Here is a 26,376-nt window from a genome sequence, read left to right on the forward strand (position 1 = left end):
CACCCAATACGATGCACATCGTTTTACATTGATGGACTTGCTGTGAGTTCTTAAGCATGCATTGCTTCTGCAAGGACACGCTCATGAAAGTCTGGGAGGTTCACAAACCCCTTTTCTGTTGGGATTGGGTAGAAAAGTCTGACTGTGGATGTGAGGAGAGAGGCAGTGAGAGAACTGGCCAAGACTAAAGGATTCAGAAAGTTGGACCATCAGCTGGGTATGATGACACAGACTTAAAATCAGTTCCCAGGAGACAGAGGCAGGAGATTCACATTGAATTTTGGGGCAACCCAGTTTAAATAGTGAGTTCCAGGTCTCTGAAGTAAGACCTTACCTGTTTCAGAAAGAAAAGATGATGGCTGATTAAGAAGAAGAATCAAGAGACGCGCGGGGGGGGGGGCGGTGCATGACAGGAAAATATTCTGAAGGGCAGGAGACAAGAAGGGGAGGTCAGCTGGAGAAGAAATGAACCGAAAACTAGGAGAGGGAGGGAGGCAGGGTGAGGATACCATGTTGGATGGAGTTTCCCTCATAGCCAAGGTTCTGATGGAGAAATTACCTGGCCTGGCTAGACACTGCACCACCACCTGAAGCTAAGGGAAGTCTTGAAGATGCTCCCTTAGTTTATCCCAACAAAGAGGGAAGCTGCTACCCAGGTGACTTTTACACAGGGCTTCTTCTATGGAGTGGGGTGTTGGCCCAGGGCACCCCGTGTTACTGACTTAATATCTGCAAGACTGCCATAGAACCCTCACCACTTATGAAGTGGGCAAAGGAGGCAGGAGGCTTGATCAAGTCTCGTGGTCCAGTACACAGAGTCTGGATTTGGTCCATGGCATCTCAGAGACTGAGGGGAGAGAAACAGGCAGAATGGTACAGATGTTCAGGCTGGATCCGCGCAGAGCAGGAGCCAGGATCTCTGAAGAAATCGAGGGAAAAGTTGGACAGATGTTGAGTGAGCTGACACAGCTAGGCAGATGTGTGGAATGCAGGAGCTCTTACTGTGCATCATGGGCCTCCATCTCCTGCAGAGCCCAACAGTCTGGATGGGAAGAAGACCACAGGACTGGATACAGTGGGCAGCAGTCTGAAGGTGAAAGGCAGGGGTATGTTGGTAAAGGAAGGTGGTAGAAGGAGAGGTATGCACGCTGTGAAGGGCCAGAGCCGGGTAGAAGGTAGAGGGCAGGGAGAGAGCTGGGTGAAGGTCAGAACTTCCATGCAAAATCCAAAAAGGAATGGAAGCCTTGGCTGCTTCTCCAGCTGCTGCAGGGGAGTAGCTAGGAAGAAGAGGCCCTAAGGGGAGCAGAAATGAGGAAATCCAAGGAAAGCAGGCAGGGGATTAATGGCTGCAGCCTGACAGGAGGGAATCAGGGAATTCTAGGAGAGGACTAGGGAGTGCAGAACTGCCCAGGAGCAGTCACCTACTCTAGATGCAAGACTGGGATGGTGAAGCCAGTCCAGCTTTCGCTCTGACTGCCTCCTTTAAGGAGTTCTTAGTGATTGCCCAGGCTAGACCTGAGAGTGGAAGAAGGAGCCTGAGGATGACCCGTGGGATTCAGACCACAAAGACCAGCAAGGGGGCCTGTTCTGTCATCTCCCCCATAGAGCCCAGCACTTGGCTGTCCCCAGAGCCTAAGCCTAGACAGTTTTATTCAGTGGAACCTCGTTTCTGCCCAGACCTTGCTCCAAAGAGACCATCTTCCAGATCCCCACCTCTGCCACTTTACTGATCAACGGCCCCGCCCCATCCTGCCACCCAAGATGTAGCAAAGGAAAAGAGGGAAGGATTGGTCCTTACGTGGAGAGAGGAAGCAGGAGGTGAAAAGGGACAGTCTGAGACAGGTACCGGGTTGGGGGAGGGGGTGTCGGGGAAAGCATCCTAAGAAGCGGCAGAGATCCGGACAAGGAGGGGAGAGAGAGAGGGTGCATTGCGTGAGTAAGGTAAAGAGTGGGAAATCTAAGTGTCTGGTCCTGAGTTACCCAGGACCGGAAGGGCTGCAAGGTGCGGCCCCCTTTCGGCCCCCTCTCGCCGCCTCCTCCCCACCTTGCCCAAGGGGGCCGGAATGGTACAGGCTTGCGGGGTCTTTTCGGAGCAGTGGAGTGGAAAATAGACTTTAACCCGCTTTGTAGCTGCTAGGGCGCCCCGAGCGCTTCTCCTGGACCAAGGCTCCTGGCATTCTGGTGGGCCGCTGCAAGACCTGGCCTGGAGTCCCCAGAGTTGAAGGGGATGTAGACCCCACTGCCCTTCGGGGTTCTGGAGGCCCAGCTAGGAGGTGAGCGCTTGGGTTTTGCTGTGGCCAGTTGGACTCACCAGGGCAGTGACAAGAAAGTAAAATTCTCTTCGCTCTCCTCCTACCCCCCCGCCCGGCTATAGCTATATGTGGCCAAGGACTGACTGAGTCTGGACCCCCTAGCCAAGAGTCCCCTTAGGTCACAGTACCCTAGAAGGTTGGGGTGGATAGATTGCAGAGTACAGGTTAACCTGTACTAATGGTCAACCGCCCTCTTGTTCTCCGGGCTTCATGCCTGCAATGGAAACTAACTTGAGCAGATTGGGACCCTGCCCCGCAGTCGCAGGTCGCATGTCCAAGAAGCCAGGTTGCCACTACCTCCCAAGAACCACTGGCCTATCCTCTGGAGAACCACCAGAACAGCAAAGGCCAGCTCCAATTTAGAATACAGTGGCCCAGAGACCCCATTTTGGCCTTGTCATCTAATTTTGGAGCCCAAGGAAACGAAATCGTTCTGAGCTTAAGCCTAGCTATCCGGTGAGAGATGGTCACTGCGCGGGGTTGGGGGTTGGGGGGTGGAGGTGGTGGGGGGGGTGAGGCTGGCAAAACCGCTGCCTTGGAATGCTTCGAATCACAGCGGGAATGCTGTGGAGAAATGGGTTCTGTGGCTCCTCCCCGGACAGTGCGAGCCTGGCCCCCTAGAAAAGAATGCATATCCCGTTTGAAGCACTGTTCCCCTAATCCATAAAATGCGAAATTTCAGAAACATGATCACAGCTTCAGAAAACAGCTCCAGAGACTGATGGTGGGTGAGAGTTGAGAGCTCCCTTAGGTTAGGCTAACTTGGACCAGGTTCTCCGGAGCATCTAGGCTGGACCCCAAATGCCCATCCTAAGCTTAGATCCAAGTTCTCTACGAACTGAAAGGACATCCCAGGACGAAGAGAGGGAGCTCATCTGCGGGGCGAGCTAGAAGAGGGTTCTAGCCTTTGTAGGAGCCCAGCCTTTGTAGGTGTTCCCCCTCAGAGCAGACCGGCGGCGGCTAAAGGACCAAGTCAGAGAATCAAGAAGCAGAGTGGAGGGTAGGAGGACACTAGATCAAGCACCAATGCTCCAGTCCGGCTTTTGCCTCCGACTGGGGACCGTATCCCCACCCGCCATCCATGGCCCCGCCCCGCCCCGCCCCGCCCCCCACCTTGGTGGCAGGTGAGCAGTGGCCAATGGGGGAGCGTGGGGCAGGTGCCCGCTAACTCTCTCTTCGCAGAGCTGCAGCCCCGGCCTGGCCCGGCAGTGCTAGGAGGATCGCGGGCGGTGGTCGGTCGCAGCTTGACTAGTAAGGGAGAGAGCCAGGAGGACCGCCTAAGCGGCTCTTAGTAGCACAGGCAGCCCGCGCCCGGGCGTTTGCAAGGAGCTGCCTGCTGGGCCGCAGGGACCACGCTCCTACAGACGGTGCGCAGTGGCCCAACTCGGTGTTAGGACTCTCGCACGCCCCTCGCCGCCCCGCTCCTGGCTGGTCCGCAAGGGCCGAGCGCGGGCGGGTGGGCGGGCGGGGGAGGTGAAGGGTGCGGGCGTGAGTGCATGTGCCAGGCTTGGTGCACACCCCGCACGGCGGCAGCGCCGGGGCACCGAGCGTTCCCCAGAGCCCCGCTACCTCACTCCGCTTCCGCGGCCGCGACGATGTTCCAGCCCGCGGCTAAGCGGGGTTTCACCATAGAGTCCTTGGTAGCCAAGGATGGTGGCACCGGCGGGAGTCCTGGCAGCGGGGGTGCGGGCTCCCATCCGCTGGCTGTGGCCGCCTCCGAGGAACCACTCAGGCCCACGGCGCTCAACTACCCTCACCCCAGTGCGGCCGAGACGGCCTTCGTGAGTGGCTTCCCCGCGGCTGCGGCTGCGGGCGCCGGCCGCTCGCTCTATGGAGGGCCGGAGCTGGTGTTCCCAGAGGCCATGAACCACCCGGCTCTGACAGTGCACCCGGCTCACCAGCTGGGCTCTTCCTCGCTGCAACCTCCTCACTCTTTCTTCAGCGCCCAGCATCGGGACCCTCTCCACTTCTACCCCTGGGTGCTTCGGAATCGCTTCTTTGGCCACCGCTTCCAGGGTGAGTGTCCACGCTGTGTTCGTGACCCGGGGATGCGGGGGAGGCTCAGCGCGGCGGCGGGGCTGCTCAGAAGTTGTTGGGGGGACAAGGCTTAGGGATCGGCCTCGACTGTGCGCAGGCGATTAGCCTGTGGTCTGCTGTGTTGGTCACCCAAGAAGTGAGGATGGGACCGCCACACTTTTCCAAGGAATGAAGCCGGTTGCGACGTAAGGTTGAGAGCATCCTAGGAGCTTTTTCAGACCCTCCTGTGGCCAACCTTAATCTCCTTTCTGATTAAACCAGTCCCGTCCCTGAAAATGCTTGCCCTCCGCCCTTCCCACGCCAGAGCTTTGAGCTGTGACCACACTTCGCTCTCTTGGTCACCACAACTCCTGGTGAGTCGGGGCAGGGGAAAGTCCACCTGCATTCCCTGGCTCTGTGGGAAACAGGGCAGTGTGGCTCGTTCCCTCGGATTTCTTGGGACGTTTCTCAGCAACCTTGGCCAGACTTTTCCCAGTCACATGTGCCCTCTCCGACCCAAAGTGGGAAAGACTGGTGAAAACAAACAGGCTTTCTTCACCACTGAGCTCCTTTAGGAGCCCACCGGGTAGCTAGAGGTCAGGACAGTCCTCTTGGATGGATGGTGGAGGAGGAGGGCTTTTAAGGTCATATCTAGTCTTACCCTACCCCGTCTGCAGCCGCTTCTGGATTGCTAATTAAGACCCCTCCAAAAGCTTTAAACACAAACACACACACACACACACACACACACCAGTTATCTGACTTTCCTAAAGAAAAGAGAGTTGTGTTCATTGCAGATAATTTTCTTCCTTGGATGTGCAGTTTTCTTTCATTAAAAAAAAAAAACAGAAAAAGAAAAGATTGGCCTTGATTCCTATAGCAACTGCTTAATTCCCACTTTGATATAGACTTTACTTACAGATAAATTAAGCGTTTCGTAAAACAGCAGCAAAAATAAGATAAGGTTGGCACTTTGGCTGCAGGAGCTATGCTGACACTAAACCAGAGCTACATGGCCAAAGGGAATCTGATAGGTAATACAATTATTGATACTATATAAGAAAAAAAAAGTCGCTTGACTGACTTGGAGAAAGCTATTTGGAGAGGGCCCCATTTGTCAATGACCCCAGTCTCACCTGGCCACTACATACTAACCAAGAAGTTCCGGTGGGTCCAATTCGGGCGCGTGTTTTTGTGGGTATATTTTTCTCCTCAAAAATGTGCCCAGGCGGGAGTGGAAAGGCGTAAGGTATTAGCTGCTTTAGGCAACATTTCCCGTCACTTAACACCAATGCTTACTACTAAAATGAGGTTTTATTCAAATTTAGCCAACTACCCGCGTCCCGGGGAGTGGGGGGGGGTCTTTCTTCGGCTTCGCTCCGACTGGCAGAGTTTTGATTCTTCCAGGATGTGAGCCTACTGCTCAAGAGACCTGGGTTGGTGAAAGATCAGGGACCCTGGAAGACAGGGTGCTAAGGGCTCCTAGCCTAGTCCAGTGCCTCAGCACACTAAGGATGCTTCCTGGATGGGGCTTTTTAGGCCCTCAGTCCGGAATCTCAGGTTTTTCTCTCCACCTTTCACACCTCTGGCCCCTCTCGCTGATCCCGCTCGGCCGAGGCTGGAGGTGCCTTTTGAAAGAGATCAGCTCTCGGGCTCGGAGCATCCCCAGCCAAGCGAGGCCAATTCATCCTCCGCAAAACCCTCCAGGAATTTCCGCTGCTCTCTGAGCCATTGGTCCCGGCGAATACACTGTGGAGTTACACAAACGGTGGGCTTTTTCTCTCCAGAACCGCGTCTCTACGCGGAGAAGGATCCGAGTGTGACCGCGCTTGCGAACTCGGAAGTCCAATGAGTGCTGATCAACCATTTCCAACTCCGAAGTGCCGCGGCCCTGCAGCCCGCAGACGGTCGACACCGCCGCTTCCAGATCCCACTGGGTCTCGGGGCTAAGAATACAGCCGTCCCAGGCCCTCCGGCGCCGTGTTTTCTGGAGAACCGGGTCTCCGCGATGCTCACTTCAGTCTCGTTTTGCTGCAAGAAACGAAACCCTACAAGAACGAAAAGGAACCCGCGTACGCGTTCTGTGCGCAGCGCTCCCGGGCAACGCGAGCGAGTGGAGCCTGGAAGCCGCTTCTCCCCTAGGCAAAGAGGAAAATCCAATGCCGGGATGCATGGTCGGGACCTCCGAACTGGGGGGCCAAACGAGAAGAACCCGCGAAGATTAAGCGAGGTTGGCGTCGTTTTGGTAATATTTCCCAGGGATCAAGAACTTTCTGAATTGGAAAGCTGCGTCTGAAGGGGACTAAAGGAGACTCAGCCTGCCAACCCTGCTGCGGTTGTGGGCACTAGCTTCAAAGGACGCCTTTGTTCAGGCAGGAGGAGGAGGGCAAAGGCTGTCCCCCTCCTTGCTGCCGACCGCCCGCTCCAGGTTCGAGCTCCAGGCCATCCTTCCCCGGCACCAAGCTCCAAGCCCGTAGCTACTGCGGCCTCTCCACCTAGGAATGCAGCTCCTGCCCGTGGCGTTTCGGATTCAATGCTTCCGCTTTCCGCAGCTTTCCGCTGCCTGGTTCTCAGTATGTCCACGGCTAGCTCCCATCCATCGCCTTGCAGCGACTTGGAGAGAGGGAATGTGGGAATTTTCACATCCTAACTCCTAATTCCAGGGAAGGATGGGTTCATGTTCCTTTCCTACGGGTGTCTGAAACTGACACCTTTTCTCGGGGCTTGAAATTACTTCGTTGAGAAACAGGCTGCAACCCAGCCTCGAGCTTGGTTTGTCCTGGGGCTCAGTCAGGAACTAGGTAGGCTCCTCTGGAGGTGGTAGAGCGAGGTGGACCCTTTCCCATGGGTCAAAAGGAGAGGCGTCCAGTACACAGACACCTCGACTCCCCTGTCGTTACAGAAACATGTAGCCATTGATTAATATTGTCGGGTGTTTGGTTTTGCACTAAACATCATCTTTCTCTCTGGAAAAGGCTTTGGTGTTTTGGTCTTTTAATTAAATAATGTGTCATCATTTATCAGTATTTTGGATAATTTTGTAGCCTTAGATTTCTTTCGTACTTGGGTCAAGGAGACCCTATGATTCAACACATGCATGTGAACATGCACTGGGGCACACGCTAAGCACACAGCAGGACATTCCTTCCCTTTCCCAAACTAAGCAAGGTTGGGGAGGAGAGGTGAAGAAGCCTTGGGTCCGGAAAGAGCCAGTTCAGGCTGCCCTCATCCTGTGGGGTTTAAATGGACAGGGGTAGCTTTCCTCTGCTGTCCAGGTGACTGACCCACTCCCCAGCACCTCTTTACAGCCATTACAGAACACTTCTGCAGAGCCCAGCCTTGCTGTCTCTGCTCCAAGCCCTTCCCTGTACACCTCATTTCCTCAGACCTGTGTGGCCCTCTGCCCTGCGACCTCACCGCTATATAGGCTAGGTCAGACAACCTAGCAGTTGGGACCCGAGCCCATGGATGCTGAGATAGAAAGGCCTCTCCCCACAACCTCTCTTCTGGCTCATCTGTCCAGAGGAACCCCCTTTGGTGTTTCACCTGGACTCCGAACAACATGGGCTTTCGAAGCAATTTATCCAATGAAGGCGCCTCGTTTACCTCCCTGCCCTCCCCTGGACTTCCAGACCGGTCCTCACCTAAGGCCTTGAGTTTTCTTGTTCACTCCAGGAGTCATTTTTATTTTCTCCCCCTACTCTCTGGCAGACCACCTTCCCTGACTGTCCCTCTACCACCCAACTGAAACTCCCCCTTCTTCAGCCAGGCCAGCAGAGGCCCTAGGTCTGCTCATGGCACCAACCTTGGGAGGAGATGTCCTTCCTTCACTCCTCAGTGACACCCCCTCATCCTGTTGTATAGTAGTACAGACCCAACCCCTTAAAATATGTAGGTGGTGGGAGGTCAATCTCAGGCAACTGTGTTCCAAGGAAGACTCCAGCAACCCACTTGACTGGCATAGACTTCTGAAGCCCGAAGGGCAGTTGCAACCAATAGAGGGATACAGTTCATCTACCAGCTGATTTTTAACAAGGGCACCTCATGACGTGACTTTCACTTATATAGCTCTTTCCAGAAATGGGAGCTCTCGTCTGAATTGTCCAGATTGCTGTCTTCAGATTAAAACAGTAGGTCCAATTGAGTCAACCCAGTCAGTAGCCATCTCTGAGGAAATTAATTGGATCAGTCAATCTCAACAGCTAACTCTGTCAAAACATCTCATCTAGGGCTCTGTGTTGTTGGGTTAGGGGAACTGACTCAGGCCAGTGTGTGAGGACCAGTGTGTGATGGTCTCAGGGGGTTTTGAGTCCTTGAGAATGTGCAACTGTGTGAGGGCCCAGTAGGGGGTGGGGCCCAGAGCTGTGGGTAGAAGCCTGCGCTGGCTTTTATGCTTTCTGACCCCCACCCTGGTCTTTTTCAGTCCTCTTCAGTGTAGGGGTGGAGTGTGGGAGCTTTGCCAAGGGACAGTCACTCTCTGAAATCTTATACAGTAAGGGGAGAAAAAGACAAAGGGGAAGCTGGGTACTTACACATACCTATAGGCAAACGAATATATATGTATGTATGTATGTACACACATACACACACACACTTTACTCCCATGTTCTTTCAACTCAGGACTACTCAGAGAGAACGCAGGAGCCTTTACCATGAGAAAGGCTTCGACTCTTCCGGCCTTCCTTCACAGTGGGCCTGCCTTCACAGTGTTTAAGGCCTGAGGAGAGAAGGGAGGGGCAGAGGGAAGCAGACTGGAGAACTCTGGGGTCTGTCTGCTGCTTGCTGGCCCGCCTGCTCTCACCTCCTGTGTGATGGAGCCTAGGCCTGCTGGCGGGATTTTTCAGCAGGGTAGTAGTGGCCTGAGCACTTAGCTGCGGGATTACTTAAAGCAGGAGTTCGGCTCTTTGGCGGACTTCTGGGTAGTCTGTCAGCAGTGCTCTTCCTCCATCACCTTTCTGAGCCCCAGCCCTGTCCTCTTTAGCTAGTCTGGGAAGGAGATGGGGTTTGGAACTAAATAATGAAAAGCTAATCAATACTCGGGGCCTGGGTGGAGGTAGCAGGAACAGCCCTAAGGGATTTCAGCCATCCCTTGGCCTTTTGGCTGCCCCTGGCAACGTTGGATTTGAGCCTGTTGGGCCCTCATCAGGTCTGGGCTCGCGAGTGGATTCTACTTGTCGGTCCCCCTGCGGGTAGCTCTGCAGTGTGGTTTCAGGGCTGCGACAAGGGAAATGGGAGAGGCGGAGGAGGTGTCAGGATTGCAGAGGAGGCAGGGTGCCCCGGAGGCAGAGGCCTGCTACTCACCGTGCCCCTTCTCTCTATCCGTACCTGCTTGTGCTGCTGTCGCCTCTGGGCCGCAGCGAGCGACGTTCCCCAGGACGGGCTGCTTTTGCACGGGCCCTTCGCGCGCAAGCCCAAGCGGATTCGCACGGCCTTCTCGCCCTCGCAGCTGCTGCGGCTGGAGCGAGCCTTTGAGAAGAATCACTACGTGGTGGGCGCCGAGCGGAAGCAGCTGGCAGGCAGCCTCAGCCTCTCCGAGACGCAGGTGAGCATTCTCCTGCCGCAGCCTCAAGAGGTGGGCTGTTGGGTACAGGTTTCTCTATCCCTCGGGTTCCAAAGCCACCTGCAGCATGACGTCGCATCCCTGGAAACCCTACCCTTTCTCTAACTTTGTCCTGCTAAGTTTCAGGAGTGTTGTTTTCTAATGAAACACGGTCGGTTGCTATGTAGCCCAGGCTGACCTTGAGCTCAAAGCAATCCTCCGGTCTCTGTCTCCTGCATTCTGAGGTGGCATATGTAATGTCAACTTGCCCAGTTTCCCCCGATCTTATAATCAGCCCTAAGGATCACACCAGAAGCATAGTAGGCCAGATTTGGTCCGTGGTGCGCCTAGGCCGTAAAGATCTCTAGCCCCTCTACAGTCTAGATGACACAATACTCACAAGTCTGTGGGAGTGGTCCGGTCTTCTTGGCCCTGGTGGAAACAGGGGAGACCTCATCTGACCTCAAGTACCTGTGGTGTCCGGGAAAAGAAAGCCAGTGTCAGCTTTGCAACAGAGGAATGAGCCAGCTAGAGGTCAGCTCCTAACTGGAGAGCGTGCTGATCCAGGCCCAGGACAATCACTAGGCCTCTGAGAACTGGACCAGTGGACCATTCGCGGTCACCTTAACGCACCAAGAGTGTCTAGGGAGCTGTCAGTAGACTTAGGCACGGAGGGCCTGTGGAGTGTTGAGGGAATGAAATGGATGACATTATAGTTTCCATGTAGAGTTTAGTAATAATTGATTATTTAAAGGAAAAAAAAAAAGAACGGTAAAGAGGTAAACATGAGGGATATTTTTGTTGTTGGTTTTGGGTTTGGGGGGTTTTGGGTTTTTTTTTGGGGGGGGGTAAAGACCTTGCCATACATGAACACCGAGTGAAAGTGTCATTAAACATTTGGTCCATGCCTGTGGAGGGGCTCCCAGCCTGGCTGCTGTCCTCGATTGCTTTCTAATTTAGGTTTACAGACCCTGCCAGCTCTCAGACACTGGCCTCCGTTCCTGCTAGTGCTGAACCTAGTGCTCTGTCCTCCGTTCCTGCTAGTGCTGAACCTAGTGCTCTGTCCTCTGTTTCTGCTAGTGCTGAATCTAGTGCTCTGTCCTCCGTTTCTGCTAGTGCTGAACCTAGTGCTCTGTCCTCTGTTTCTGCTAGTGCTGAACCTAGTGCTCTGTCCTCTGTTTCTGCTAGTGCTGAACCTAGTGCTCTGTTCCCCTGCCCTGTCCCTGATATACAATCCCTACCACACCTCTGCAGGTAGGGGTGTGCCTGTGCTCTCCCATTAGCTGCCCGAGTAACAGGGGGCACTGGTCTGGTAGACAACCCCTTGCTGCACCCCAGTTCCCTAAACAGACCCTGGCATTTGGGCTACAGAATCTGGTAACAGCAGAATCGGGGCCTCCTTCCAGGCCACCGCAGAACCTGTGGGTTCTAGAGTTGCTAGTTGACAGCTCTTACTGAACAAACAAATCTTACAAAGCAACAGAGTTAGTTTTAAAAACTGTTTTAAAGAAAGCAATGTTTAAAAAATAAGTTAATAAAATAACACCTCTTTTCCCTCCTGGCAAACAGTGCTTTACAATTATTGTTTAAAACAAGGTGTCAACTTAAGAATGGTGTTTATAATTAGCTTCATGTAAAAAAGTAATATTTATTAAATGTTAATTGCAGGAATGTAAGAAAACAAAACAGTTTATAATCCTACCACCCACAGATTAGCACTTGTTGAAATCATGGCATTGTTTTTAAACTTCCCATTTTTCAGCACAGTGAGAACATGTTTAATTAATTTTCCTTCAAACTGAACCTAGCTTCCTGTCAATTTTAGCGTCTCGCAATGCCAGTTCACAGCTGATAGGCTGGCCGCTGCTTTCATTTCTATCCTGGGACATTTCTAACATGCCTTTAGAATGAAACCAAAGAGAAGAACACCAAGGAGAAGAATAGGGTTTATCTGTTCTGCTAACCCTCAGCAATCTGCTTAGTCCTGCCCCCGGGGATTATATTTTGCATATACAACACCACCCCTCTACCATCAAAGAATACCTGAAGGGGTGGGAGCTTCCTTGTAGCGCTGCCTTTCCAGGCACAGACCCTGAGGTGGAGGTGAGCTAAGCAGTGTGCCCAAGTCAGCCGGACGGAATCCAATGCCCATCTGCCTGCTCCTCACAATGGGCAAGTTGCTTGACCTCTCTCAGTTGTCTCTCCATGCAGAGAACAGGCTCGAGGATTAGAGGTGCCTTCTATGAGCTCAGGTAACACCCATTCCCATTCCCTCTCAGGTCCGTTCTCTTTGCTTAAAGTAATACATGAAATTAGTAGCAGAATAAAGACCCTGCCTAGGTTTCCCCTAGGCCAACATTCTTCCTGCCACAATCAGTATCACCACCACCACCACCACCACCACCACCACCACCACCACCACCATCATCATCAGCTACCTTTCTATTGTACTTGTATCTTCCTCTTTGCACTTACCCTGTAGAATCAGCCCACCATCCACCCCTCAGTGTTCGCCATGCAAGCTTACCTGTCATTTTCAGTTGTTGGCTATTGAAGCATGTGGCGCTTCAGTCAGCTCCCTGGGTTGTGTTTCTAACGTGATACCTACATTTGTCAACCAGGCCTCTGTGCTCTGTCCCTTACTGTCTTTTATCTAGCAACATGTATCTGTCCCTGTTCATTAGCTCTCTCTCCAAATTGGGAAATTTATGTTTTCTCCAAATTACCTGCTTTTCTTCTGAACAATGACCTCCACGTACCCATCTGTTGATTTTCTTGCCCGTTTGTCCACCGCCCATCTCCAGAGAGCTAATGGCAGCTAATGACATCTCTATACCTGCTGACGAGCACCCATCATCTCGCCAGCTCAGCTCTGGCTCTGTCTTCTCCCAGGTTTCCACTGTCACATTGCTGTGATTGAAAGAAATAAATGCCAGGGTCGTCCCCAGTACTGAATTTGTGAGACTCACTATCCACTTTCTACCTCTGAATTTTCTAGTGTGTGTATGTGTGTGTGTAAGCCTTCCCCCATTCTCCCAAAACTCACAATGCCCCCGCTTCCTTTCCTAATATGCATCACATATTGCTGTTATGATTTAATTATCTGTCATGTCCATATGTCAATCTGTAGATCAGTGCATCCATCTCTCAGGGAGATCTTACAATACAGGGATACGCAGGAGATGCTCTTAGGACATCCAAGATGCAGTCCGAGGGAGGACCATTTCCCACAGCTCACTGGGTAATTATGGAGAACAATTTAGGTGTGAGAATCTTGGTTGTAGGAAGCAGTGGCCAAATTTGTTTCCTCACGGGGATCCAGCACAGTGCCTGGCATGGAGTAGACATTCAGTACATATGTACTGAATAAAAGCCGGGCCTGGGGCTGCAGGAATGGCTCGGTGGTCATGAGTACTAGCTGGGCTTCCAGAGGACCAGGACTCAATTCCCAGCACTCACATGACAGCTAACAACCACTCAAATTCCAGTGGACCCAACACCCTCTTCTGGCTTCTGTTGGAACTGCATGCTTGTGGTACATATACATACATAGATAAAACATTCATACACATAAACTAAAAATAAAAATTTCTTAGGCAGGCAGGCAGGTGTATACCTATAATCCCAGTACTTGGAAGATAGAGGCAGGAGTCTCTGAAACTCTAGGTCATCCTGAGCTATACTGAAGCTGGCCTGGTTTATGCCAACCTGTAGACAGATTGAGACGCTGTCTCAAATCAACACTGATGGTCAGGTACATTTGTTTTGACCCCACACACCCAGCTAGCCTTCATGAACTTTTCCTTTGTCCCCTGCCCTGGCTGCTTCCTCACTGTTTTGCCCCTTTGGTTGTTCAGACCTACTGTCATAGCTGATTGTTGGTTTTGATGGTACAAAGACAGGCTATAGACAAGTCTCAGAGAAGAGCTCTGTGCAGGCAGGGCTCCAGCTAGAGGCACTGGGTAGCCTGAGCTACCTGTTACAGAGTGATATGGCTTAGCTAGAAGTGGTATCTGTGCTGGGATGACCACCAGAAGGTGTTCAGTCCAAGAGGTGGAAGGGTGGGCCCTGGGCCACAGCCAGTTCTCAATTCTGGTCATATTCATTTGCTTCTCACGACTGTGGTGCAGTCCTGGGATATGACTGAGAAGACGTTCATCTAAGCTTGTACTCATGTGACTGCTTGGCAAATCTAGACCTAGGTCAGATCAGCACGTCTATCGCCATGAGGGTGTGCTCCCACCATATGAGACACCTGCAGGCTGACTTCCATGGACACCAAAAGCTGGGCAATCCCTGGGGTACCCATCAGATGCCGATGGGCAGTCACAGGACACAAGAGGGTGAGTGCTGTTCGTGGCCAATTATGTGTCCCAGTAGTCCCTAGAATAAAACAGACCAGCAGTGTCTCTTGACCTTGTCTGCCTTTTACTTCTGCTGAGCTGTGAGAAAAGCAGGAAATTTGGTCTTGGGCCTTAGAGAGTCATCACACAATGGTGGAGGCTACTGCAGATACAGATGAGCCTCTATGTGCCTGCAGGACAAGGATAGACAAGGAGAGGGTGAGTAACCGAGTCCTCTTGAAGTTACAGCTCAGAATGAGGGGGATCAGAGGAGACCTGATAGTTGTGAGGTCCCCCCCTACAGGCTTCTGGCCTGGAAGGTTTGAAAGAATGTATAGGATTATAGGTGGGGGGAAGGGGGCAGGGGAGAGACAAGGATTAGAAGAGGGCAGATTAAAATGGAGATGGAGGTGTCAAGACCAGATACCATTTTGAGTCTTGAGAGCAAGGAGGGAGGGAGGACTTGGAAGTGCTCAGGTATTTCTTTACTTACCTATGAGCTTTCCTCACCGACATCCAGGGTGGATGCTGTCCCTCCAAAGAGGGATGGGTAAGCAGGAGATATCCAAGGGACTTGAATTTTAGGGAAAAGTTTGACAGTGACGCACCGTGCTCTGGGATGACACGCCCCTTTCCATGTCCTGGCTCAGGTGTTTCCTGTAGCCTAGAAGTCCTGTGTGGTGGGCTGAGGAGGGGCTAAGCAAGACTCTGAGGTGGAGACACAGGCCCGAGAGGCAGGTGAGTTTAGTGCAGTGGGGGAGAGGGTCTAGGAGGGGTGGAGGAAGCAGGATATAAGGTGGCTCGAAGAGTTGGGGTGACACCAGCTTGGGGAACGAGGGTTGATCTGACTCTGAGAGCAGGGAGTCCGACTTGATCAATTGATAGGAAATGGATCCCCCAAGAGAGGGCGGAGAGGAGAGCAGGCTGAACGGTGGCGTGATTGATGGCTCCAAGCTGCCGTCTATTCTAAGGACTTTGTGTGTCTGAGGCCGACAGACTAAGGAGACATGCTTAAATTAAAGCAGAAGAGAACTCGGTAGAACATAAGGAGGAACTTCCCATGTCAGAGTTATAAGATCCTGACAGGGATGTTTGGACTTCTTAAAGCCGGGACAGCTGATTACTCAAAAGTTAAGTGTGGTCTCCAAAATACTGACAGGAGCTGTTTTCCACTTATTTGTAAACTCACTGTCCATCCACTCATGAATTCACACATGCGTGTCTCCACCATGGCATAGTCCTCTGAGGAAGAGCTGTGTCGGTCCATTCAGAACAGTTTCTTGCTCTTCGTCCTGCCTGACTCAAGGTGAACACTGCCCCTCTCTACAAAGGGTGTCTCTCCACCAGCTTCCTCCAGCAAGAGGTTAATACACTCTCTTTGCTTCCTTGTGCTCTTTCTGGTTTCAAATTCCTGTGTACAAATCTATCTAGTCTAGTTTTATTTCTGTTGCTGTGACTAAAATATCCTGAGAGAAAAACAACTCAAAGGAGGAAAGAGTTTATTTGGTTACAATTTCAGGTTATAGTCCAACACTGAGGGAAGTGGGAGACAGGAAGTCAAAGCAAGAACTTGCGGGTAGTAGGCCTGCTGGCTACTCCACACAAGGTAGCCTTTAACCAAGCAACTCACTTCACAGCCAAAGAAGTGCGTCAGGAACCGTGAAGGATGCTGCTTTCTGGGTGGCAAGCAGGATTATGCTTACCTAGCTTTCTTACACAGTTCAAGACCACCTGCCCAGGGAATGGTGCCGCCCACAATGGGCTGGGCCTTTCCACATTAATCAACAATCGAGAGAGTTTTCTACAGACCTGGCCACAGGCCAGTCTGATTTGGGCAGGTCCTCAATTGAGATTATCATCTCAAACAATTCTATTGTGTGTTAAGTTAGCAGTTAAAGCTAGCCAAAATGGTTCCGTTTCTCCCAAACCAACTAATGCAGAATTCAGAATTGATGTTCATGACAGCTTGGTCTACTTAGGGAGTTCCAAGCAGGCTTTCAAGAGTTCCAGGTTACATAACCTGGCAAAATGGGGAGTCTCAGGAAAGCCTATCTGGCTTCACCAAAAAATTGGGAGATACACAGAAAAGTGGGGATTCAGGAGATAACCGGAGCTTCTCCCTCAAACCACAGGGGTCAAGCTGGGTGGGTGGGGCCTCCAGCCAACGTTTTTTGGCATGCTTTGGGAGCTGAGGGAGGTGACTATATATTGGTGTTGGGATAGGAGAATACAAGTTAAGGGAACAAAGAAGAGAATTAGGTGTTTAGATCCATTCCCTTCTGTCTTCCCCAGGCACAGATTTTTGTCTTCCATGGCTGTGACTGAATGTACCAACACTGTTCATCCTGGCTTTTGTGTTATTATGAAGTCACAACTGTCCCTGCTATTACAGGTTTTATAAACAGCGTCCGGATACCTAGCCTAGAGCTGCTCTGCAGAAGACATCCAGGCTGCCTATTAAGAGGCTATTGGGGGGGGGGGAGCTTTCTTACCCCAGTGCTGGTTTTTTTGTTTTTTGGTTTTTTTTGGGGGGGGGTGTTTGTTTGTTTGTTTGTTTGTTGGATTTGGTTTTTTTGAGACTGTTTTCTCTGTATAGCTCTGGCTGTCCTGGAACTCACTCTGTAGACCAGGCTGGCCTCAAACTCAGAAATCCGCCTGCCTCTGCCTCCCAGAGTGCTGGGATTACAGGCGTGCACCACCACTGCCCGGCAGTGCTGTTGGTTTTTTGAAATAGGGTTTCATGTAACCAAGGCTGGCCTTGAAGTCACTATGTATCTGAGGATGACCTTAAACTTCTGATCCTCTGCCCTCACCTTCCAAGTGCTGGGACTGTAGACATGTTCTAATCATCTCTCCTTTGTGTGGTGTTGAGGCTAGACCACAAGGTTTGGTGCATGCTAATCAAGTACTCTACCAACTGAGCAATAGCTACATCCCAATTGACTTTAGTTCTCTTATAAAACCAAATAGTTGGGATCCTCTTTTGTGTGATGTACCAGGATGCTGTCCAGGCCTGAAGCCTTGTCCTGGGCTCTACTCTGCCATTGGTAGTTTTCTTGTTTGGGAGAGAGTTGACAGGCAAGGGTAGCATGCTGGGTCTGTCCCATTACAGGCCACTGTACTCACTCATCAGTCTCCAGAAGGAGACCTGAGGATGGGGTAAGGGAGAAAGGTGCAGAAAGTGACCCCCTCCCTCTGGGTGCTGCCACCACCCCTGCATCTGGCCCACTTGGACTTGTCAGATATGATGTCTTCACAGAGCTCTGAGTCACTCACAGAAGGCAGGGTAAGTTCATTCACCCACTGGCTGGCACTGTCACAGTGCGCTCTGAGGTAAAGGGCAGGAACTGGGCTTACCGTTGGTGGTGTGCTGAGAACACTTGGGCTTATGTAGGCACGGAATCCCAAAGTCCTGAGCTCAGAGCGGTCAACCTCCTTCCCTGTCTACCTGAGAAGAGGCACACAGGCTACAGGTTTGAACCCTGCCTTCCACAGGAAGGAAGGAGTCCCTTATCCTGACTTCATTCACCAAGGTTGGTGCCCGGATGCTCCCTGGACCAGCTCTCTGTCTTGAGCTAGTGGCATTTGGAACACTGGTGCCCAGCGCTCCCACCTCTGACCAAGTGGCAGGACAGATGGCTCAGGGTGGAGGCCTCAGTGAGCAGGGACTGTGAGGAGAACCTTCAAGGGCCTCTATGATGGCCCTTACCGTTGGTGGTGTGCTGAGAACACTTGGGCTTATGTAGGCACGGAATCCCAAAGTCCTGAGCTCAGAGCGGTCAACCTCCTTCCCTGTCTACCTGAGAAGAGGCACACAGGCTACAGGTTTGAACCCTGCCTTCCACAGGAAGGAAGGAGTCCCTTATCCTGACTTCATTCACCAAGGTTGGTGCCCGGATGCTCCCTGGACCAGCTCTCTGTCTTGAGCTAGTGGCATTTGGAACACTGGTGCCCAGCGCTCCCACCTCTGACCAAGTGGCAGGACAGATGGCTCAGGGTGGAGGCCTCAGTGAGCAGGGACTGTGAGGAGAACCTTCAAGGGCCTCTATGATGGAGGGGAGGGGTGTGTGAGGTTAGCACATCACCAGCATGAAACCATACTATGCCAGGATGCCAGGTCCACGTCTCGCCTTTGCCGCTGGTGTACGTGCTCGTTGCCAAGGGCTGCCTTCAGCCCAGCCCTGAGTTCTAGATCCCCCTCAGCAGTCGCTGCAGTTGCCAGAATTGAAATGTTCACCGCCACGGCACACACACAACTTACCAGTGCTGCCTGCACAGCCACCACAGGCAGCCCCTTCTTGCTTCAAGCTGTGCTGATATTCCCAGGAAAATACCAGGACTTGCAACTCCATTGCCCCACATCTGCCACCCAAGGGACCCACTGGCACAGGCGTCTAGGAGGTGCCTTTGAACAGCAAAGGGTCCCCAAAGCATCTCTCCTGTGCCTGAGGGCTGTGAGTCCAGAGAAGAGACTTAGCTGAGGAGGTGACCCAAACTCCTCCTGCTGGCACCGAGGAGGATTTGGGCCTGGTTGGCCCACAAGGCTGAGAGTAAAGAGATGTGCAGTCAAAGCAGGCTGGAAGTACTGAGGGTTCGTGGGGACCCGTGTACGGGAGGATGTGAGGGCTGTGTTGTGGACACCCAGTAACACTGGGAGGGATGATTGGATCTAGGAGAGAAGGAAGGATGGTAGGGATAGACCTAAATGGGGTTTCCTGGAGGTGCCTAGAACCACAGCCCTGTTTGTATCGTCACAGAGGATGCTGTCCCCCTTGTACGAGCCACACGCAGGGCAAGACTCCCTGGCACAGAAGTGGGGACTCCCTATGTTCAAATAAGCAGTCACTTCTGTCTTCCAATTTCCCTCTGACTGTTTCTTGTGTGATCTGGGACATCTAGATGGGCCACAGGGATCAATGTTGTTGGACCAGGAGGTGCAGTGCTAACCTATCGGGCCTCAGACAGAACTCTCCCCATACTTGTTTGCTCAAGGTCAAATGATCATAGGAGGATTTTAGACTGCCCTGAGGAGCTGGCACCCGAGGGACTGGGGATTCTAACCACGCAGCTCTGGCCTGCCCGCACAATTCTACTATTGAAGTGGGTAGGGAATTTCACACAGTACAGACAGCGTATGAGTTTACAGTATCCATGAATGGTTCTGGGACCTTAGATGTAGTCTGGCTATCACAGGCCATGTTCAAACCTCTTCCTGGTTTGAAGCCATAACTGTCTTCGTGTGGCAGTATGAGGCCAGCACAGGAGATGAAGTATTTTTTGGGCCCTCGGGATGGTTCCATCGTCTCTGGACATCGGCAGAGCCCTGGCCTGTTATGCTCACTTCGGCCAGGCCTCTGTGACTACAGAGACCAGGAGGCTCAGCAACCACACCTGCTCCTTTGTCTTTGAGAGGGAAAACTACCCTATGTCGTCGAGCCCAGTCCTTTCCCTGCCCTCCTCACTTGTGTCTGAAGAGCAGACCTCTAGACCTGTCAGTGGCAGATGCCTGGAAGAGAGAGTCCTGGCTGTGTGGCCTTGGGTTCCCCATCTGACTCCCTGCTCTCGGCTGGGGCTTAGAGGCCATCCCGGCTGCTTTGGGTGTTTCTCACCTGTGCCCCTCCCTCCCGGCCCAGGTGAAGGTGTGGTTCCAGAATCGGAGGACAAAATACAAACGGCAGAAGCTGGAGGAGGAAGGGCCGGAGTCTGAGCAGAAGAAGAAGGGTTCCCACCATATCAACCGGTGGCGCATCGCCACGAAGCAGGCCAACGGGGAGGACATTGATGTCACCTCCAATGACTAGGGGAACAATTAAGAGCCCACAAGGGCAGAGCATTGCTTGCTGCTGGCCGAGGCTCCAGGGGGCCCACGCTGGACTCTGGCCACTCCTTAGCCAGGCTGCAGGGAGACCTCGAGTCAAGGCCCCACAGGGCTTGGAGCCTGGGGCCATCACTGTCAGAGGGACAAGAGAATGGGCTGGCTGAGGCCTGGGACTGCTCAGCCTTCTGGTGGAGAGCCTGCTGCTTGGGTGGACCGCCCATCACCGCAGCCTCCCAGCTGCTCTCCACATCTCTGTCTTTGTTCTGAGACATTTCTGTTTTAATTTATTTTCCAGGTCCTGCTGTAGTTCTTAGTGATCCTCTCATGTCCCCCTTCCCTATGGGAATAATAAAACTCTCTCTCTCTCTCTTAATGACATAGCTATCCATCTTCAACCATAGAGCCTGGGCTGCTGGGTGTTGGTTCTCAGTGTAGGAGCAGCTGGTCCGCCAGGGCACTCAGGGGCCAGGAACCTTTAGGGATGCCTCAGCCACACCTTTCCAAACTCTTGCAGGGTTAGGAGGCAAGAGATTCCTTACATCTGCAGACTCCAGCGGCTTCCCCAGCCGAGGAGCATCTAGAGGGAAGGAGATCTGGGGGTGGCCTAAGGAGGCCCCACGCCCAGCCTCCACACAGATGTGCTCCTGTCCTGAAGAAAGTGAGGCGGCCTCTTGGTCTGGCTTCTTTTTCAGACACAAGGTCTTACTCTGTTACCTAAACTGGCTTCCAAGTCACAGCAATCCTCCTGCCTCAGCTTCCCAAGTGCGGGATTGTAAGTATGAGCCACCACACCTGGTGCCCATGGGCGTGATGGTGAGCTCGCCGAGGTCATCGTGGCTCAGGGACACCTTGACCCAACAAAGAAAGGCAAGGCAGGCCCAATGAACTCTTGTCAACCTGTCTTTTAGTTTGTCTGTTTGTCCTTTCCCCTTGACATGTGTCCCTCCATCCTGGAGAAGTTTGATTGTATTTCCAACAGTCCTTGCCTCCCACTACCCAGGCCTGCCTCTGCTTCACCTCCTGTGAACTTCCTGACTGTCCGCTCTAGCACTCTCCTGATGTGAGCGACCACCAACCACTTCCCCTGAGCTCCCCTTTGGACATATTCATCCACTTCCTACCTGGGGTAATCTGTTCCTTCATCTTCTGGGATGCCCCCCCCCAATCCCTATGTTTTCATTTTGGGTGCCTCGTCTCCTCTTCTCTTGGTTCATGTCTCTCCTATCCAGCTCACCTATTCCTGGCTAGACAGTGATGTCTGCTCACATGTTAATCTGAGTAGCATCCCTCAGTTGGCCCTGCCACTTTTCTGTCCCTAGTCTGCTATCTGGGAAGAGCACAGACATTATGTGGCGTCTGTGAATATTGAATTAGGTCCTCCATGCTATGGCCAGGAGGGCTCTAATCCTCCTGATCAGGCAAGATACTGTCTCCTCTTTCTCCATTCTGTACTGTGCTGATGCTTCTTTCCTACCTGTGTGGCCTCTCCAGCGTTGTTCCTAGTGTCCCTGAGTGAGCTGTCATGACTTTTTCTGGCCTGTGCTGTTATACCCATCTGGGATATTGGTGAGTACCCCATGGACACTTGATCCACGTTGAAGGCCCATTCCTGTTGCCTGGGCTAGGTGCAAAAACTCAAGCACACAAGGTTCCCTTGCTGAGAACACAGGCCAAGTCCCACTGTCCTACCTTTTTCTACTCTGCCTGTCTTGCTGATGTCCACTACAATTTCCAGAAACCAAAAGATTTTGTTCCTCCTGTCCCTGTCCCTTTTTCCATCAAATGAACACATCTCTCAAAATTTAAAAGTTCTAACCCAGCTAAGTCTGAATTAAACCCTCACCAACTACCCCTGCCAAGCAATAGTGTGTGTGTGTGTTGGGGGGGGGGGGGGGAGTATTCATGAACAGGTAGGATGGGAGGAGAGGGTCCCTTTCAGTACTAGTGGTGGGGGGACAGAATGGGTGAGCCCTCCCTCTGAAGATCCTACAGTGCTTGGTTGGGGGTTGGGGTTGGGTGGGGGATGGGTCCTGGAAGATCACAGCAGAATGCCCCATCAAGAAGATAAAGGACTAGAAGAACCGAAAACCTGCCAATCTTCCTAGGCAGGCCTGCTGGGGCGGGGCGGGGAGCCCCCTCCATCCCCCCATGTTGTGCCTCTCCCGCAGACGGTAAATATTGGTGTTGTGACTTCATTAATAAAGGCTTCTGTGAGCCTGAAAAACATGGAATCAGGATGAACTATTTTCTGAGCTGCGGGCTTGCCAGGTTTGCTAATTTGGGAGTTTTTGGGCCCTCTCCAGGGAACAAACCAAAGTCTCTCCCGAAGAGACGAAGAGACGCAGATGCAGCCGAACAGTGAGAAGAGAGGACTGCTGCTCCTGCCTGTCCCTGTCCCTGTCCCCGTCCCCGGGTGGCTCCTGCCTGGAGTGAGGGCCTGCAAGGGGCTGGAAGAGTAGACACTGGCCTCCTTCCCGCATCTGTGTTCGGGTGAGCTGCCGGCCTAGGCGTCTCTAAGCAGGCTTGTTTGGCCATTTCTCATCAGTGGTGCTGACCTCCAGAGCCCTGTGATGGGGGCCTGATTCTTCTGAGCACCTGTTAAGAGCACAGAGTTGCAGGGGCCTCAAGGGTAGCAAGTAGGAGCGAACTCTTGGCGCCCAATCGATGTGCTTCCTCTCAGGACTTTCCCAGCTTGGCCTCTGGCCTCTCAGCAGCATGGCACTGGCCCTCTATCACTCTCTTCTCACAGGTGCTATGGTTGCTTCCCAAGGGGCATCACTGCAATCTCTGACTTGAGAGCCAGGCTCTGTCCTAGAGGAGCCAGCTAGTCCACAGGCCGCTTTGGGACCCTGCTCCAGGACAGCCACACAGGGGGAGGGGATGAGGGGCAGAAGGCTTAGCGGTGCAGGCCCAGCCAGCTTTCCTGTCAGACGGTGCTGCCAAGGCGGAGCCAGACATCGGGAACAGGTTTAACCAATTACCCGAGCGCCCCATCTGCTGTCTGGGGTTCGTGTGAGGGTGAGTGCATGTGAGGGTGTTTGGAGTGTCTGGGAGGGCTGTGGGCGTGCGTGAGAGTGTGACTGTGTGGGTGGGTGTGGGCGTGTGGCTGTGCATGTGTGCTGTGCACGTGCACATGCGCGGAGTGTAGCCGCACATCCTGACCATGCCCCTTCATTCGTCCAAGACTGAAGCTAGCTGCTTCTGGTCTTCCTGCCTCCCCCGGGGAACTTGGGGTCTCAGTGGACAACCTACCTAGCACCTAATCTTCCTGTCACTCTCCTCACACCTGGGAAGAACACTTTCAAATTGCATGTTCAGATGTCCTTTGCCGGAGTCCTCCAGCTGGCTGTCACTCTTCCATCCACATTAGAGTGGGACCCCACAGGACACTCCCAGCTGTTTTCCCGTTCTCTCTCTCTCTGGTAGGCCCTTGTCTGGCTGTGCTTGGCTGTACCAAGTCAGCAGAGTTACAAGCTACTTAGACCATTTCTTCTGTTGAGCCAGGAGGATTCCAGGTGATGGTGTGTGGTGGGGACACCCTCTGAATCCAAGTTCCACTCTCAGCACAACCCTGACTCTCTTTGATAAATCTATTCTTGCTCCCTACAAGAGAGGCCTTAGACTGTCGCCCCGCTCCCCAGGATACACCTGCTTCGTCTGCCTTTCTTTCCTTCCCTCTTCCTTCTCTCTCTCCCTTTGTACACAATGCATCTCAGGCTGGCCTCATATTTAATATGAAGCTGAGGATGAACTTGGGTTTCTGATCCTGCTGCCCTCACCCGCTGACTGCTGGGATTACCTGAGTGTACCACCATGCTCAGTTCAAGTGGTACTGGGACTTGAACGCAGGGCTTCAAGAAGTGCCGGGCAAGCACTACCAACTCACTTACACCCCCAATTTCATGACTTCCATCTTCAGAGAGAAAAAATGAGCCTAGGAAGGAACAGCTTCACATCACCTAGAGAAGGGAACTTTAGTCCGGAAAGCAGAGGGGAGTTGACAAAAAGGAACAATGAACAAATCTGGAGAAGCCATGAAACTGTTGAAGCACCCCTGTGTAACATGGGGAGCCCTTAGCGACAATGGGAAGGCTGTGCAGCCCTTAGGTCTAAAGAGGCAGGAGCAGTGACCAGCAGGACCTGAGAGGACAGCTGAGCAGGGAGACCCCAGACAGGAGCTACGGCCCTGGGTGGAAAGAAGCCCACAGAAGTTGGAGGGCCAGGTGGGTGAAGCCCCAAGTCTTGTTTGGCCCATCCCAGATTTCTGCTCTTGACTCCAATGGTAAAGTCAGGCTGCAGGCTCTCCCATGAGACCACCTCTCGGGATTGTGAACAAGGGTGCAGGTGCCTCTGACAGGGCTCTCCATCCTCCCTGGACACTTCTGCATCCAGCACCTCCTCTCCACATGCCTCTAGTAATCTCCATGGCTCTCCTGGAGGTCTCAAGAGCTCTCTGGCGTAGGCTCCAGTCTTTCTGTTCTTGAAGACACACTCTTCCGTTGCTGGCTGATCTTCTCCTGCCTTTAATACCTGCTCAGCTCTCTGCCTGAGCCTCCCTCCTATACCCGGTGAACTCGGTGTCAGGATACCATGTCAGTGAGCTTACAACCAAATCTGTGTGAAGAATTACTTCCAGGTAGGGCTTAATAAAGTGCTTGCTATGCAAGCATGCAGACTTGAGCTTGATCCCCAATGTAAGAACAAACAAACAAACAAAAATTCAAAATCTCAGTGCTGGGGAGACAGAGATAGGAGGAAGCCTGTTAGCCCGGCAGTCTAACCAAGTAATTCAGTGAGAGACCCTGGCTCAGAAACAGTGACATACAGCTGGAGAGAGGGAGCGGTGGGGTGGCTCAGCAGTTAGGGTATATACACTGCGCTTGCAGAGGACCTGAGTTTTCTGCCCAGCATCTATGTTGGGTGGCTCAGAACTGCCTGTAACTTTAGTCCTAGGGGATCTGATGCCTCCAAGGCTACCTACCTACACATACACATACACACACACACACACACACACACACACACACACACACACACACACGCTAGGTGCCAGAAACTTTCCAGCCCACAAGGCTGGTGTTTGCCCTGACCATGCTGTGACCATTCAGCTCTCATTGACTGAACTTTCTCAGCAGATCCCAGTCTCTGGGCCTAATAGAGGTGTGCTTCCACAGCACTTCAACCTTGGCCTTCTCTTCCTGTTAACTCACTGTACTTCAAGAGGCAGTCAATAAATGAATCATGGGCAAGTCTTTTCCAGGTCTTTTGTTTTGTTTTTGAGATTGCGTTCCATGGAGTCCAGTGAGAGTGACTGACCTTGCATTTCTGACCCCCCATCCTCTATCTCCCCAGTGCTAGGATGACAGCAGGCATGTGCCACCTCAACGGGCTTCCAAGTATGCAAGCCTACATATCCAGCCCTTGCTGGTCTCCTGACATCTCCACTTGGCTGTCTTCCAGAAATCTATAAGAACTGAGATGGAATGCCTTCCTCCGTGCAGATTTGGTCTCCCTCCTGTCTTTGTAGGCCACCAAAATGTAGCATCCTTTTCCCTCAGTTTCCCAAACAGGATGGGGGTGAGGGGGTCAGCAGCCTCCCTGCTGCCACGCCCTTCTCAGTGACCTTACTTTTCTCTACCTTTGTCTCCACCATGCTGGCCCAGGCCCTGACTCTTCACCCTCCTAGGACCAAGCAGGGTCACTTACCTGTCTCTCAGCAGATGCACAATGTCTGCTTATCTCTCCGTGCTACCCTCAAATGAAGCTGCTCCCTCCACAAGACCTCTGCAGCTCCATCTAGCAGCACCCACCTCTCCAGGATCTTGCCTCTGCTCTGGAAACAAACTGATTTTCTTACAGCTCATTCTTGGAGTGGTCAGAGCCTTCTGTGCTTCTCTCCATTTCCCACACTTGCTGAAGAAGAGGAAGAGAGCGATGCTGGGTGGCCTGGGGCCGAGAGCAGCCCCTCTGTCCTCACTAGGGATGCATGGAGTCTCCAGGGAGAGAATTTGTTGCCCGACAGACCCTCTGTTATCTCCTCTTTTCCTGATCTATTCTTTTTCCATCTCTTCTTCTCTGGGGCTTTGTAGTGGGACCCAGGTTTTTGTATTGGCTAAAGAGGAGTCCTCTGACCTTAGAAAAGGCTGCCAGAAGTTGCCTGGAGGTGTATGGGGGCTGTCAATTATTGGCCATTGCCATTTGGGTTACCTGGTACTATAGGAAAGGGTGGAAAGGACTTGAGAGGAGCCTGCTCTTGATTTTGAGGTCTCTCGCTGTCCTAAAGCTCACCAAATTACCTAGACTGGCATGAGCAAACCCGGATCTGCCTGTCTCTACTTCAGGAGTACT

At 52.5% G+C, this 26,376-nt stretch overlaps 1 protein-coding gene across 2 annotated transcripts; it reads left to right on the plus strand.

Moving 5' to 3' along the window:
- The first annotated feature begins 3,808 nt into the window (after positions 1–3,808).
- Emx1 (empty spiracles homeobox 1) lies at positions 3,809–20,011 on the plus strand. Of its 2 annotated transcripts, none has more exons than XM_052172588.1 (3): positions 3,809–4,328; positions 9,686–9,870; positions 19,844–20,011. In XM_052172588.1, exons 1-3 carry the CDS (start codon positions 3,809–3,811, stop codon positions 20,009–20,011), a joined length of 873 nt encoding a protein of 290 aa, XP_052028548.1. The 2 variants fall into 2 exon arrangements, with proteins under 2 accessions (XP_052028548.1, XP_052028550.1); XM_052172590.1 differs by having other exon boundaries at positions 3,908–4,332; positions 9,690–9,870.
- The last annotated feature ends 6,365 nt before the right edge of the window (positions 20,012–26,376 follow it).

The sequence above is a fragment of the Apodemus sylvaticus genome, chromosome 2, assembly GCF_947179515.1.
Source record: "Apodemus sylvaticus chromosome 2, mApoSyl1.1, whole genome shotgun sequence".
NCBI lineage: Eukaryota > Metazoa > Chordata > Mammalia > Rodentia > Muridae > Apodemus > Apodemus sylvaticus.

Coding starts and splice junctions, on each gene's coding strand:
- Emx1 (XM_052172588.1), top strand. CDS start 3,809: ATGTGCCAGGCTTGGTGCACACCCCGCACGGCGGCAGCGCCGGGGCAC. Junction 4,329..9,685: donor CTTTGGCCACCGCTTCCAGG/GTGAGTGTCCAC, acceptor TCTGGGCCGCAG/CGAGCGACGTTCCCCAGGAC. Junction 9,871..19,843: donor TCAGCCTCTCCGAGACGCAG/GTGAGCATTCTC, acceptor CTCCCGGCCCAG/GTGAAGGTGTGGTTCCAGAA.